Source organism: Larus michahellis, chromosome 24, assembly GCF_964199755.1.
Source record: "Larus michahellis chromosome 24, bLarMic1.1, whole genome shotgun sequence".
In the NCBI taxonomy this organism is placed as follows: Eukaryota; Metazoa; Chordata; class Aves; order Charadriiformes; family Laridae; genus Larus; species Larus michahellis.
This window is the reverse complement of record NC_133919.1, coordinates 1,379,168-1,391,874: the sequence shown is the minus strand read 5'-3', so window position 1 is coordinate 1,391,874 and position 12,707 is coordinate 1,379,168. Positions and strand designations below refer to the sequence as shown.

Sequence of the window (12,707 nt, the reverse complement as noted above, 5' to 3'; positions counted from 1 at the left end):
TTTTTGTAATAAAGCTGGTGTGTACGCACTCGCCGTGGGTCTCGGTGGGGGCTGGGGGGGGGGCCTCGGGAGGGGACTTTGCAAGAGGGGGGCACCCCGCGGGGGGGGGTGTCTTTTCAGGGGGGGCTCCGTGGTGCCAGAGCAGCCGGGACGGGGCGGCTGCCACGGTGTGGGGAAGGGGCTGGGGGGGACAAGGGCAGGGGATGAGGGGGCTGCCCCGGGGGAGGGAGAGGGGGGTCCCGGCGAGACACGCCCCGGGGGGGTGCCGGGGGGTCCTGAGGCTGCCGGGGTCCCGGCGATGCACGTTCCGGGGGGGTCCCGGGGGGTCCTGAGGCTGCCGGGGTCCCGGCGATGCACGTTCCGGGGGGTCCCGAGGTCCCCAGGGGGTCCCGGCCGTCCCCGACCCGGGGGTTTCTCGGGGGGTCCCGGCCGCACGCGGCGCCCCGGGAGCGGGAGGGCGGAGCGTCCGCCCGGGGCAGGTCCCGCCCCCGCCTCCCCATTGGCCGACCCGCTCCCCGAGGCCCCGCCCCCTCCGCGGCCGGCTGCCCGCGCTGTCACTCCGAGCCCACTCCCTGCTGCCATTGGCCAGGAGGCGGAAGGGGGCGGGAGCTTCCGGCCGCCCCGCGCTTCCTCTTCCCCCCGGGCCCTCCCGTCCCTCTCCCAGTGACTTCCGGTCGGCGGCGCTGGGCGGGGGGCGCGGAGCCGCCGCTCCCCTCCCCCCGGCACCGAGACACCCCCCCCCGCCTCCCGGCGGAGCCCCCCCGGCCCCGGCGGCAGCCGCAGCGCCCGCCCCGCCTCGCCCCGGGGCACCTGTCACCCCCGGCACCGCGGCGGGCCACCCCCGGGCCACCCCCACCCTCACCGCAGGCCTCCCCCGGGGGGCTCCTTTCCCGCGGGCCTCCTCTGGCAGGGCCGACGGGGACCCCCTGCCCGCCCCGGGACCCCCTTCCCCACAGCTCCCCCCCCGGATCCCTCCATAACCCCCACCCTGCCCCACAGCACCCTCCCGTAGGGCCCCCCCCACCCCGAGCACAGGCCCCCCAGCGAGGCTGCAGGCCCCCGGTCTGCCCTAGTCAAAGAGCAGCCCCTCTGCCCCTGTGAAGGGGAGACAGCCCTCCGACCCCCTGTATCGCCCCCCCTCGGGGTGAAGCCCCTGAGGTGCCCCCGTCCCCTCCACCCCATTGCAGGAGTGGGGGGGGTGCTCCGGAGGGGGGCTATATCCCATAAACACCCCCCCCTCCCCTCCTCCTACGAGGAAGCGCTGGGTGGGGGGGATCGCCAAGGAAAAAGGGGGGGCTCCTCTCAGGCCAAGCCCCCTGGATAGGAGCTGCCCTGCCCCCTCTCCCCGCCCCCTCCCCCCCCCCCAGCCATGGAAATGCAGAAGGGGAAGGGGGGAACAGCAGGAGGAGGGAAGTTGCTGGTCTCCACTCTTCTGGATGCCAAGGATGAGTTGGAGGAGGTAGGTGCCTGGGGCTGGGGGCAGGGGCGGGCTCCAGGGGGTGGGTTATGGGCTCGGGGGGGGGGGACACAGGCTGCTCCCCTTACCCAGCCCGGTGCAGGGAGGGGGCTCGCTCTAAGCAAAACCCACCTCACAGCCCCGGGGCCCCTGCGTGCCTCACCCCAGGCCCGCTTGCAGGGTGCGGAGTGGGGTTATGAAGGCTGAGCACCGATAGAACTCATCACCCCAGTGGCCGGGAAACTTTCTGACCAGTGTTCACCGGCCCCAGTGTTACATAGCGCTCTCCTGCTGCCCATTGAGCTTTGTCTGGGAAAAGAGGGATGTTTTTTTTTACAGGTGGGGAAAGTTTGGGGTCTCCCCAGGACAACTAGGATCTGTTCCTGGTGTGGAGGAGCTGCGGAAGAGCCGCTGCAGGGACCCGAGTGAGGCGGAGACGGTGCTGGGGCCCTTCTGTAACACTGGTTTCCATCTGGCTCGCAGGGTCAGCTCAGCGAGTGCGCGGGGACGTAGGGCCGGCTTCCCCGGTGCCATGGGGGCAGTGATGCTCTCGTGCTCTGCTAGACTTGTGGGAGAGACTGGTTATTTATTGTGTGATGGAAACGAGCGTATTTGGGGCTCGTGAAGCCGTGCAGACAAAAAAAAAATACCATGTTGGGTTTCAATTGCAGGAGAAAAACAGGGTGGTAACTGGAACAACTAGGTCTCAAGGTCTGGAAACTGTCCTTTGCCATTTGGAGTGTATTTATATTCCTTCAAAGCGGTCGTTGGTCCCCGTGTGTGTTTTGGGTCCTGTCCAGGTCTGGACAGAACGTTCCCAGCTTCGGACCCGTGTAACTCTGCGAGCCTGGCATGGCTGGGAACTTCGGTTGGGCTTGGAAATGGGCTCTGGGCTACCGAAGCGGGTCTCCTGGGGTCTGGGTGGCTCCCACCCGGAGCTTTCCTTGAGAACGTCAGGTCTGGAAGGAGCCGGGGGTCAGCGGGTGTGATGGAGATCAAGTTTGGCGAAGGTGATGTATCCGAGCAAACAGAAGTCCCAGGAGAAGACTTCCCAGAGATATTTTTATCCAGCAAACCTTCCTCCGGTGCCTCTCTCAAACCACTGGAAAGCAGCGCTTTTGACTAAAAGCTCGGTCAGTTGGGAGAAACTGGTTCGGGTATTAATTATACTCCTGAGCGCTGATGGATTTATTGTCGCAAGTTTCGTGTTTCTTGTGTTAAAAGACTCCAACAAACAGGAAGCGGAACGTACACAGGAAAAACCGTGCGTGATCATTGCACGTGGAGTTTTCGCAGTCAACAGGCTGCCATGTTTAGGGAAAAACCTCCTCTGGTCTTTCCTTCTAGCAGTGGTCAGAGCTGCTGGTGGCAGTAATTGAACACATCCGTTTTGGGGCGAAAGATGTGATGGGAAGGACTGGTATATCATAAAAATATATCCCATACCAGCTGGTAACGCGGAGGAATTATCGTCTTGATCCACTGTGGGCTTTGGTAGAGGCAGCAGAGGTTTTTATGGGAGCGTGAAACATTAAACTTGCTCAAAGGTAGAAATACTGTTTTCAAATAACCTCTGTACCTGGCGGTAGCGAGTTGGTGCGTCTCCTGTTTATCCCAAGAAGGGAACAGCAAACCCCGATCCTGCAGGTCCAATGGCAGGTCTCAGCTCAAAGACGTTATTTGACACTTGAAGTTCCTTGCAAAGCTCTTCTGGTGGCTCATTGGCCGCATTATCTGCCAACAAGTTGTCTTGTTTCTCACTGGGATTTTTCAAACTCTGTTTTTTCAGCTGCTGGATCTTGTCCTCCCTTTCAAATAATTCATCTGCTTTAGAGTTGAGATTTTCATGGGTTTTGCCCCATTGCTCTTTCATAATGCCATCGCTGGGCCCGGAACAAAGCCAGTTCTCAAAGGCATTATCTCTGCCTTACTGACCAGTCCCTCGTCTTTCGCTTTGCCCGGGAGGGGAGAACTGCTGACCTCTCTCTCAAAGGCTTCTTCCCCGCAGCCCCTTTGATATGCAGAGGAGTCGCTGATCAGTTCCATGATGGGCGCGATGTGTTTGCATTTTCATCAAAAAGTGACTTTGTAGAAATAACCTTCTCGTAACCTGCTTTTTGCCTGTCCGGGGCTGCTTTTGCCGCTTCTCCCAGGTGCTCCGTTAACTGTAGACTCCGAGGAAACTCCAGGAAAGCGAGACCTCTTTTCCCTCGAGCCGCTGCCGTGGCTGAAACGGTCCAGCTGGGTCCGTGGCTCTGGCATGGAAGTGGTGGCACCAGCAAAGACGACAGGGCACATCTCCCTCGCGTGGCCATGGAGCTCTTTATGGTGGGGTTTAATTTAGACCCATTTAGACCCCATCTCGCCATGCAAGCCGTAGTGGGAGAGCGAGACCCCGGCGTTAAAGGAGCCCTTGGATCCCTGCTCTCCACCCGTCTGCAGGCTCTCGGGTGTCACTGCTGGTGCCAGAGCATGTGGTGAGCCCCTGAGTCCACGCGGACCTTCCGTCACCGTGTCTGAGACGGCGCCGCGAGGTGGGGAGAGGAGATGGCATCCCCGTGCCCGGAGTCACACTGCTCTGCTCACATTTTCCTCACTCCAGAGGCCAACATCGGCTAACACCGGTGCCCAGACCGCCGGAGAGAAGAAACCAGTTCTACATGGAGAGGGGACAGCTCTGAATTCTCTCCAGTGGAGTGGAAGCCTTTGCCGTTTGCTTTTCCAAGTATTTCCATGCCTGCGCTCTTGTAACTTACCACTCCTGACTTTGTGGCCCTTCCCGTCACTTCATCCCTCGGGGCGTTTGCATGCGAACATCTGCTCCTGCTGCTTATTCTCAGCCAGCAGTTGCTCAGACGTTAAGTGAGGAGGACAGAAGGTTTCCAGGCTGCTGCCCCGCAGCCCGGGGTTCCCAGATGGACGGGAGCTGCTGGATGCCGGGACAGGGACAGCTCGTCGTCCCGGGCTGCAGCTCCGCGCTCAGAGCGAGGACTGACAGCCCTGCCTCAAATTCAGCCTTTGCACAACAGTGTCTTGGCCTCATATCAAAGTGACATCAGTATTAGTATCGCCCAATAATCACACATTTGCTTTTTGGCTCCTCGAGTGGTGTCAGCAGAGTATTTAAAGCCCAAACCTGCGAATAAATGAACGTTGATGAAGTGGTGGCTTCTCCAGCTGGCAGGAGGTTCGGAGCCTTGACACGAGCCAAGAGCGGCTGTTGCCTCGCTGGCTGGTTTTCTGTCTGTTCAGGTGTTTGGGTGGGGGTCAAAGCAGCCTCGGCCCTCCCTTGTGCCGGCGAGGATGTGCTGGAGTGTTTGTGCTTCCCAGTTCGTGATGTTTGGCTTCTCTCTCTTTCAGAGACTGGAGAGATGCGTGGGCATCGTGACTTCACTAACCAACGGGCTGTCGGAGAGGGAAGCTAACGATGCCCTCAATGCTCACGTAAGTGTCAGCTCCTTGAGAGATGAGAAATCCTGTCTGGAGGAAATAACTCGTGGTGTATTGTACCTGCACGGCGCTCCCTCCGAGGGAGTGGGTGCGGGCGCTATGAGCGAGGCTCAAAGACCAGGCGGATGGGAAGAGGCTGGGGAGCAGAGTGCTCTCGCCGCTCTCAGCCTGTCAAGGATTCCCAGAGCTCTTACAGTTAAAAGACAAAGCGACACCGTGGCTTTAGTCTGTGCCTAATGGCCTGTTTGGAAGCCAACCTGCAGTGCAATTTCTTGCTGAAATGTGGCCGAGCCTGTGTGTCTCCCAGCGCACGGGTGCTGTGTACGTGTGCACGCACGCAGGGCTCCGTCACTGTGCGTGTGCTGCTGCTGTTTGCATTTCTCCTATATTTTTTTTCTACTGCGCTGCTTGGATCAGCTTTTTCCTGGCCTCCAAACAGCCGGACTCCAGACCTGGAAAGGGCAGGTTCGGCCTTTCTGTTGAGGGACAGAGCATTTATTTCTAACTCTGCATGGGCTTAAAATACTTGCCGGCAAGCTGCAGATGTTACCGTATAAGGGAAGCTGTCGTCTGACACGTTAATGGGCTCTCAGACATGGTGGTTGCATTTTTTCCTCCCCGGAACACCTTGGGCTGTTGCAGTCAGTGGCACAGAGTTACTTTCCCTTAATGGGAAAAGGTTGGCAACACAGGCTGGATTTTTAGGGCTCTGAAGCTCGTGAAACACTTTCCCGCTTGATGACGAGGTTGTAGGAAAGTCTGTAAGAAGAGCCCGGCCAGGGCCTCAACCACGGGCAAGAGTCTGAGGCTTTGTTGCCCCTCAGTAACCAGAGATCCTGGAGTGGTCTGACGGAAACCACTGGAAAGCTCTCGGTACCAAGAGATTTGCACCAGCGCTAACTTTGCAACAGGGTACAAGTGTTCGAGAAACCCTGGATGTTTTCTGTCTTCCCTTGTGATCCCGCTTTGAATTCCTCGCTGGGTGCTGGGTGCTCCGTTGAGCACCCATTTGGTGGGTTGGAGAGGGGTTTCCTCCTCCTGTTGCTTCCCTGACCGTCCCCTAACGTCCCATCTCGCCCGCTCACCGACGGCGCTTGCCTCTTTCTCTCCCAGATATGTAAAGGAACCCCGCAGCACGAGGAGATCTGCCTGGGTCTTTTCACTCTGGTCTTGACGGAACCTGCTCAGGCGCAGAAGGTAAGGCACGTCTGCGCCCCTCGGTGAGTGCCCAAACTTTGTCCACCAGAGTTTTTTTTCTTGTGTTTCCAGGCAGCCGGGGACTGGGAGCTGGGGAAGTTCTGGGTCTCGTGCAGGCATCAGAAGGCGCCTGGCCGGAACCCTCAGCGTTGAGCTGTGTTTATTGTAGCAGGGCAATGACTTTGCTTGGGCCGGTCCTGGTTTTGTTGCAGCCACGTGGCACAGGGGCTGCAGCAGCTGCCGCTCAGGGGAACACAGGCGCTGCCGCCAGGGAAGGGAGCTCGGCTGGGTTCTTTCACAGCCCCAGAATTAATTGGTTTTCGCCGTGGGAGGCGAGTACTGATTCTTCAAGAAACTGTAAGGCCTTTCCCAGTTTCTGTCTTGTCTTTGGAGGCCCAGAACGGGTTGGCGTGCTGGAAGCCAGATGTAGATGCCTACAGAAATAATCACTGAGACTCCAAAGGAGGAACATGTTCAATTCCTAGAGAAAATTGCTTTTTAGCAGTCCACCTCTATTAATTTCACAGACCGGATTTAATTTTTAAATAACTGTTCTTAACGACGCTGTAAACTGCGATTTTAAAATTGAAATTACCTACAGGAAGATGAATGTTTTGTGTTCTCAAGATCTCGGCTGGGGGTTTGACGCTGTTGCTACAAACTGGGGGTGCTCGGGAGGGAGTTGAAAATGATGTTCTGTTATAGAAACCAGAGGAGGAGAAACAAAAGCCCTGTTGGAAGGGCCGTGCGTGGCCAGCGGTACCCAGGGGTCCTTGTTTGGATGCATTTCGGTTGGCAGGTGTTGGGCAGGATTTAAAAGGCTTGAAGTGGGCTCTTGAAGGCGGCGGGGTCTGTCACGAGCGGGGCTGAGTGGCGTGCCATTAGGGATGCTCTGTAAATCCTGGCACTGTGCTGGACCGAAGGTGGTGACTCATGCGATATTCTCTCTTGATTTAATCGCTGCTACGAAGGCAGAGCTCTTTCCACCAAAGCAATAGATCCGCATTAGCTCCCGGAACTCGGAGCTGCCTCGGCATTGCTGGATGGGATGGTCCTTGTCAATGGAGGTACAGCTCCATTCCCCAGAAATCGACTCTTGAAAGCAAAACACTCTTCTCCTGGGAGCCTTTAGGTCTGATTGCTTACGGTGCTGGTGCGAGTCAGGTTTCTCATGGGTTGGATGGCTGAGTTCTGCTCTCCTTGGAAGGCTTCAAGCCTTCCCAAACCCTGACCGTAGAGTCCCCAGCCCTGCTGTCCTTCCACTCCAGCCTGGTTCTGCCTCCTGCGCCGAGTGCAGGACTTGGAAGCCTGGAGAGGCTGAATCCAGCTGAGGCTCGGAGCATCGCTGACCGCATTCTTCTTTCCAAGGCGCTGCAGGAGCCAAAGGGTATTTCTAGTTGCTGAGTAGTTGTCTTCCAAAGGGTGAGCCTCCTCCACATGGAACAAAATGCTCTTCTCCCCTCTAGAACGTGGTGGACCACGGCTGGGATGCGGTGGGGAGTATCCAGACGTGGTTGACTGAGCATAAGGCTCGCAGGGCAGGTGCTTTCCCTACACTTCCATACACTGGAAGCAAAGGTTGAGCGAGTCCGGCACGCTCCAGCTTTCCATCTGAATGCCACTTGCCGGCCATCCCGCTGCGAGGGGCCGGGATAAACCTGCCTGGCACGTCCCCCCCCGTGGTTTCCTCTTGCAGAGGGGCGAGCGGTCGGGCTCCCTTGTGGCCCTGCTGCTGGCAGGTGCCCACGCCGTCTCTCGGAGATGGCAGGCTGGGGACATGCTTTGCTGCTCATGGCAGCATTAATTAGAGGTGGCTGGTCCTCCTGCTCTTGTCAGATCTGCTCTTCGGAGCACGTTACTTTTCTTAGGGAGTAATTGGATCTGCCGCTCTGCTGGGCTCTGATGTCATCTGTTGCTGCCACCTGCCCTGTAGCCAGACAGCAAGGACAGGGAGATGGTCAGGGATTTTTCTACCAGGCTTTGGAGGGGAAATTACTCCCTGCCTTTGCTCCCTGACTGTGAAGAGGGGTTAACGTCCGCCTGACTGGTACGGCATCTTGAGAGAGCTCTGAAATCATCAAGCAGAGGGCAGAGCTCTCTCCATCCTCCAGCGAGAAGCCCGCGGGTCCAGGATGCGCAGTGCGGACAGCCCTGGTGGTCCACAGTAGTGTCCCTCAAACCAGGACAAGTGGCCATTCCCATCTCTGGTCACGGGTGAAGATTTGCAGCTCGGGTGTCAGCACGCGAGCACCGAACCCAGCGAGGTTGGTGTGGAAGTGGTACCGAATCAACCATACCCCACAAGGCGTCACCGTCCTCCTGGGACCTGGTGTTTTGCCCTAAAAATGAGGGATATCATAGATATGTTTGCGTTCAAGGGTATTTTAGTGCTTGTTGCCCTGGAAGCCGAGCAGACTCCAGTCCCAGCACGCCAGCAGAGGCATCTCGCGCCATCTGCTTGGTCATCTTGTATTTCTTCAGTGGGTGTCTGTCCCCGGCGTGCAGATCCGGTGCATCTCCCACCGTGTCGCCCACCTGCGGCTGCTGGTGCGTGGAGGGGAGGCGGAGGTATCCCCTGTTTCCCCCCAGCGAGGCTGTTTAAAACACATCTCCCTTACTTTTCGGGCGGTGTGTCGAGCTGCCCCGTCCCCTTGCCGGTGGATTAAAGGAATGGTGGCACAGGCGAGGGTGGGCAGAAGCCGGAGGGTCTCCTCCTCCCCCTGTGTTGCCTCTGCGCTCCAGCCAGGAGAGAGGAGCCCTGCTAAACTTGTCCAGCTGCGAGCAGGGACACTTGACCGCCTTCAAATATCAAAGTGACAGCCGCTGATCCGTCAGATCTCCCTCCTCCACCTGGCACCTCTCCCTTTAATTAACGCACTGCTCTGGGATCAGAGTGCACGGAGCCCTCCCCGCAGATGAGCCCAGCACTTCCCCGGCATCTCCTCCATCGTGTGCCTCTCCTGCCCCACTGCTGGGCGGGAGGAGGACCTCTCTCCTCCACTCCATAGCTGTCGTCTTTTGTTTTTCTTCTCCCCTCATTTAAAGTGAACATTTATCATTTGTTCTTTCCCATTAATTAAATGGCCTGAGCGAGTGGCGGCCCCGATCTGCCGAGAGCGGGAGGAGAGGATGGATTGTTTGCAGCCTTGGCAGTAATCAAGAAATTCAGGTTTTCTCCCCACCCCCATCTGCTGAAGCCCTGAAGATTTGTCTCCCAGCACCTTCCTTTGGGTTATAGTTAATCAGGAGCCCAGTCTGACCCAGCTCAGCGACCGGTCGGTGCCATGCCGTACTGCCGTGACCCTGGTAAAACGGGAATTGTTCTCCTCTGGCCGGCTGTTCTTTGGGCCAAGGACCCGCAGTGTCGTAGGTGTGGTTTGAGCTCTGGTTTCTGCCGTGTTTGCCTACAGGGGTTGAGGAAGGATGCTGTCAGCAAGGCGAAGAGCTGCCAAACTTCCCTGGGTAATGGGATTACGGGGGCCTTCCTCCTGGGACTTAGCGACTCAACCAGAAGTGAATCCCTCAGTGTTTCTTCGAGCTGTTGGTTCCAGCCCTTCTCCTGAAGCTGCTGCTGGAATCGGCCCAGCCGCTCGCGAGCTAACCCACGTGCTCAGGGCCGTGTCACGGCACATCTTGGTGGCTTTAAAGGCGAATGCGGATGCTGCACCTCGCACACATCCGGCAGAAAACCAATGCCTGGGTGTTTCACCCGGAAAAACATGAGTTCTTTGCGCACAGAAGCTACTGACCACCAGGAAAAGCTACTAAGATGAAAAATGTTCATCTTGTCGCCGCTCCTGAGGGCGAGAGGGACGTGCCAGGGGCGGTGGGCAGTCGTAACCCTGTCGTGGAGCACAGCGGGTGGGATCCAGGCAGGGACCCAAACACCACCGTCGTTACCCAAACAAAGTAAAAGCTTTGAGTTTGGGCAGACCCGCGGGGGAACTGCCATCCGCGTGCTTCCTGATCGGCTGTGTCCTGGGCCGGTTCCATCCCCCGCGTGTCCCCGTTGGTGTGCTGTCTGCGTTTCTGGTCCAAAGCTGGTGCAGGGGAGGGAGATGTTCATCCCTGGCCAGGTAGGCGGCCGCGTGGAGACTTCGAGTCTGGCTCTGCACTGTGGGTATTCATTTAGCATTTCAAAAGCAATTAAAGGCCCCAAAGAGTCTACACCTATTGGATTCTTTTTTGTTGTTGTTGTTTGGGATTTTCTAAAGATATTTATTTATTTTACAGAGAGCTGTATGAAAACGGGAGGGGGGAAAGGCTGAGCACAGGGATCCTAATCAAAGAGATCTTTTGAGGCCTCATTAACTCTCTAAGGGAGGATGCAGAGACCAGACCCCTGCTCTCTGGAATATCATGACATTTACTGGTGCAAATGAACATTCATGCAGAACCGCATAGCAAATTACTTCCTAATCACCCTCCACCCCCTGCTGTCCGAGCAGAGGGGAAGGGAGAGCCAGCACCTTTGCTCTCTCTCTCTGGCCAGCTCTTTGTCTGGCTGCTGGTGGCAGACGAGATGGAGAAAGTCCTTCCTTTCCCTACGATCCCACAGCACAACCCCACCAAATCTGCTGCTTTGGACCGTGGGCAGGATGTCTGGATTTCGAACCCGAAATAAGCCGATGTGGCAGTGTGGTTTTGAGCCAGACTGTCTCCAAAGTCAGCTCTGTCTGAGCTCGGAAGGCGTGTGCGAGCAGGAGCGGGTGGCACAGGGACAAGCCGCCTCCGCTCCCGCATCTCCCTGGAGCTCCCACGCAGCCGGGTCGAACCAGCATCGCGTCGTAGCCACCCCGAGTCCTGCGGGCATCTGCGGTGTGGTGCCGGTGGTCACTGGTGGCAGGGAGACCGGAGCAGTGGGGGGCTTAAGCCACCTGGCTGTGCCTGTTCCTTACCCGCTCCTTCCTGAAGGACCGCTGTCTGTCTTTTCCCTCGAGCGCTGGTCTCTCCCGAGCCGTGTGGTGGCAGGGTGCGGGGAGAGCTGGGATGAGGGGACAGGGACACCCGCCGGTGTCCGTTCTGGAGTGAGAAACCTTTGGCTCCTGGAGCTGGACCCAGGGAACCCAGCTGTCGGTTTATAACGCCCCGGGGAATTAATGGCTCTCCCGGCCTGGCTTGGGGCTGCTGACTCAGGTGCCTGCCTCGGTGCTCTTGCCCTGAGATTCGTTTATTTGCTGTTATCTGGTCAGGTTTGACAAAACCGTTGTATGTTTTCTTTCATCTGTAACCATCTCCTCCCCTTCTTCTCTGCTGCAGTGCTACCGGGACTTGGCGCTGGTGAGCCGAGATGGCATGAACATCGTTCTCAACAAGATCAACCACATTCTCATGGAGAAGTACTTGAAGCTGCAGGACACCTGCCGGACCCAGGTGAGGAGGTTTTCTCCCCGAGATCGCTCTTTTCACACCCTCCAGGCAGAGGGCGTTTGAGCGTGGAGGGCTTGGGGGGCAGCCGGAGCTCCTTTGCTCCGTGTTAAGGACTCGGGGAAGTGAAACGTGGCGGCGTTTGCCAGCTGAGACAGCCCCAGTGCTGGGGAGAGGTGTCCTGGGGGAGGCTGTGGCAAAAGCGACACCCGTTTCTCCCTCTGCCCAGCTGGTGTGGCTGCTGCGGGAGCTGGTGAAGAGCGGGGTGCTCGGTGCCGACGGCGTCTGCATGACCTTCATGAAGCAGATCGCGGGTGAGTTGTGCCGTGGGAGTGAGGTGACTGCTGCCCACGTCCCCCCAGCTCAGTGCCAGGGCTGGACGCTGCCAGTGGCGGACCAGGGCTGACTCGTGGCGTGCTGCGCTTGGCGTCAGAGCCAGAGACTGTGCTGCCGTCGGGACAGACTTCCTGAATGTCTCTGTCCCCAGCTGACAGGCAGGAGCAGGGCTCACTGCAGGCACCGAGCCTGCCCCAACCTGTCTGGTGAGGAAATCTCTCCAGGGAGGATGAGGCAGAGGATAAGCCTTGCTCGCAACAGCCTCTACGAGGGGTGAATCACAGAGCGCGCCAGGAGGCTTCTGGCAGATGCTGGCACAGCCAGGAAGCGTATTGGTTCCTGTTGCTGCCAGCTCTCACCCCGCAGCACTGCGCAAGAGCCCCAGGATCATCCTTAGTCCCTGCTCTGACCTCTGGGATGGCAAGAGCCGTGCGTGTGGCTCCTCTGTAACGCATCAGAGAGGCCGCTTCTCCCCAGGTCGAGTCAGTAGCCCCTCCAGGGAGCTGGCACTGGCCGTGTGGTGGCCTGCAGCACGTTCTCCCCAGCCCTCGGTGTAAGCACCCCACAACTGTGCGCGCACACACGCGCACACGCCTTTCCGGATTCACAGGAACGGTGCCTCTTCCGTGTTCTCTGCCGGGCGCTGGTGCCGGCCACTGACGTCCACGGAGGAGGAATTTAATGTCCCACCGTAAAACCTGACATTGTGTTTTTATTGTCCGCGCCTGTGACACGGGGCTGGGCAGCCCGCATTGGAAATTGCCGTGTCTGCTCTTCAGGGGAGGAAGAATGGGGAGGGAGGGGACAGAGTCCTGAGCGCGAGCCAAGCTGCCCTGGCCCCATTGTCACAGTGTAAACACAGAACATCTTAAAAACCACTGGTGAAGGCATCCCTTGTTTC

General features: G+C 58.2%; 1 protein-coding gene across 1 annotated transcript in view; it reads left to right on the top strand.

Moving 5' to 3' along the window:
* The first annotated feature begins 1,234 nt into the window (after positions 1–1,234).
* The window catches only part of INTS3 (integrator complex subunit 3), a 43,243-nt gene continuing 31,770 nt past the window's right edge, over positions 1,235–12,707 (top strand). The window contains exons 1-5 of the mRNA XM_074566448.1: positions 1,235–1,459; positions 4,817–4,900; positions 6,020–6,103; positions 11,363–11,476; positions 11,700–11,784. Coding sequence (XP_074422549.1) covers positions 1,370–1,459; positions 4,817–4,900; positions 6,020–6,103; positions 11,363–11,476; positions 11,700–11,784 — 457 coding nt within the window. The 5' untranslated portion in view covers positions 1,235–1,369. The remainder of the gene's footprint in view (positions 1,460–4,816; positions 4,901–6,019; positions 6,104–11,362; positions 11,477–11,699; positions 11,785–12,707) is intronic.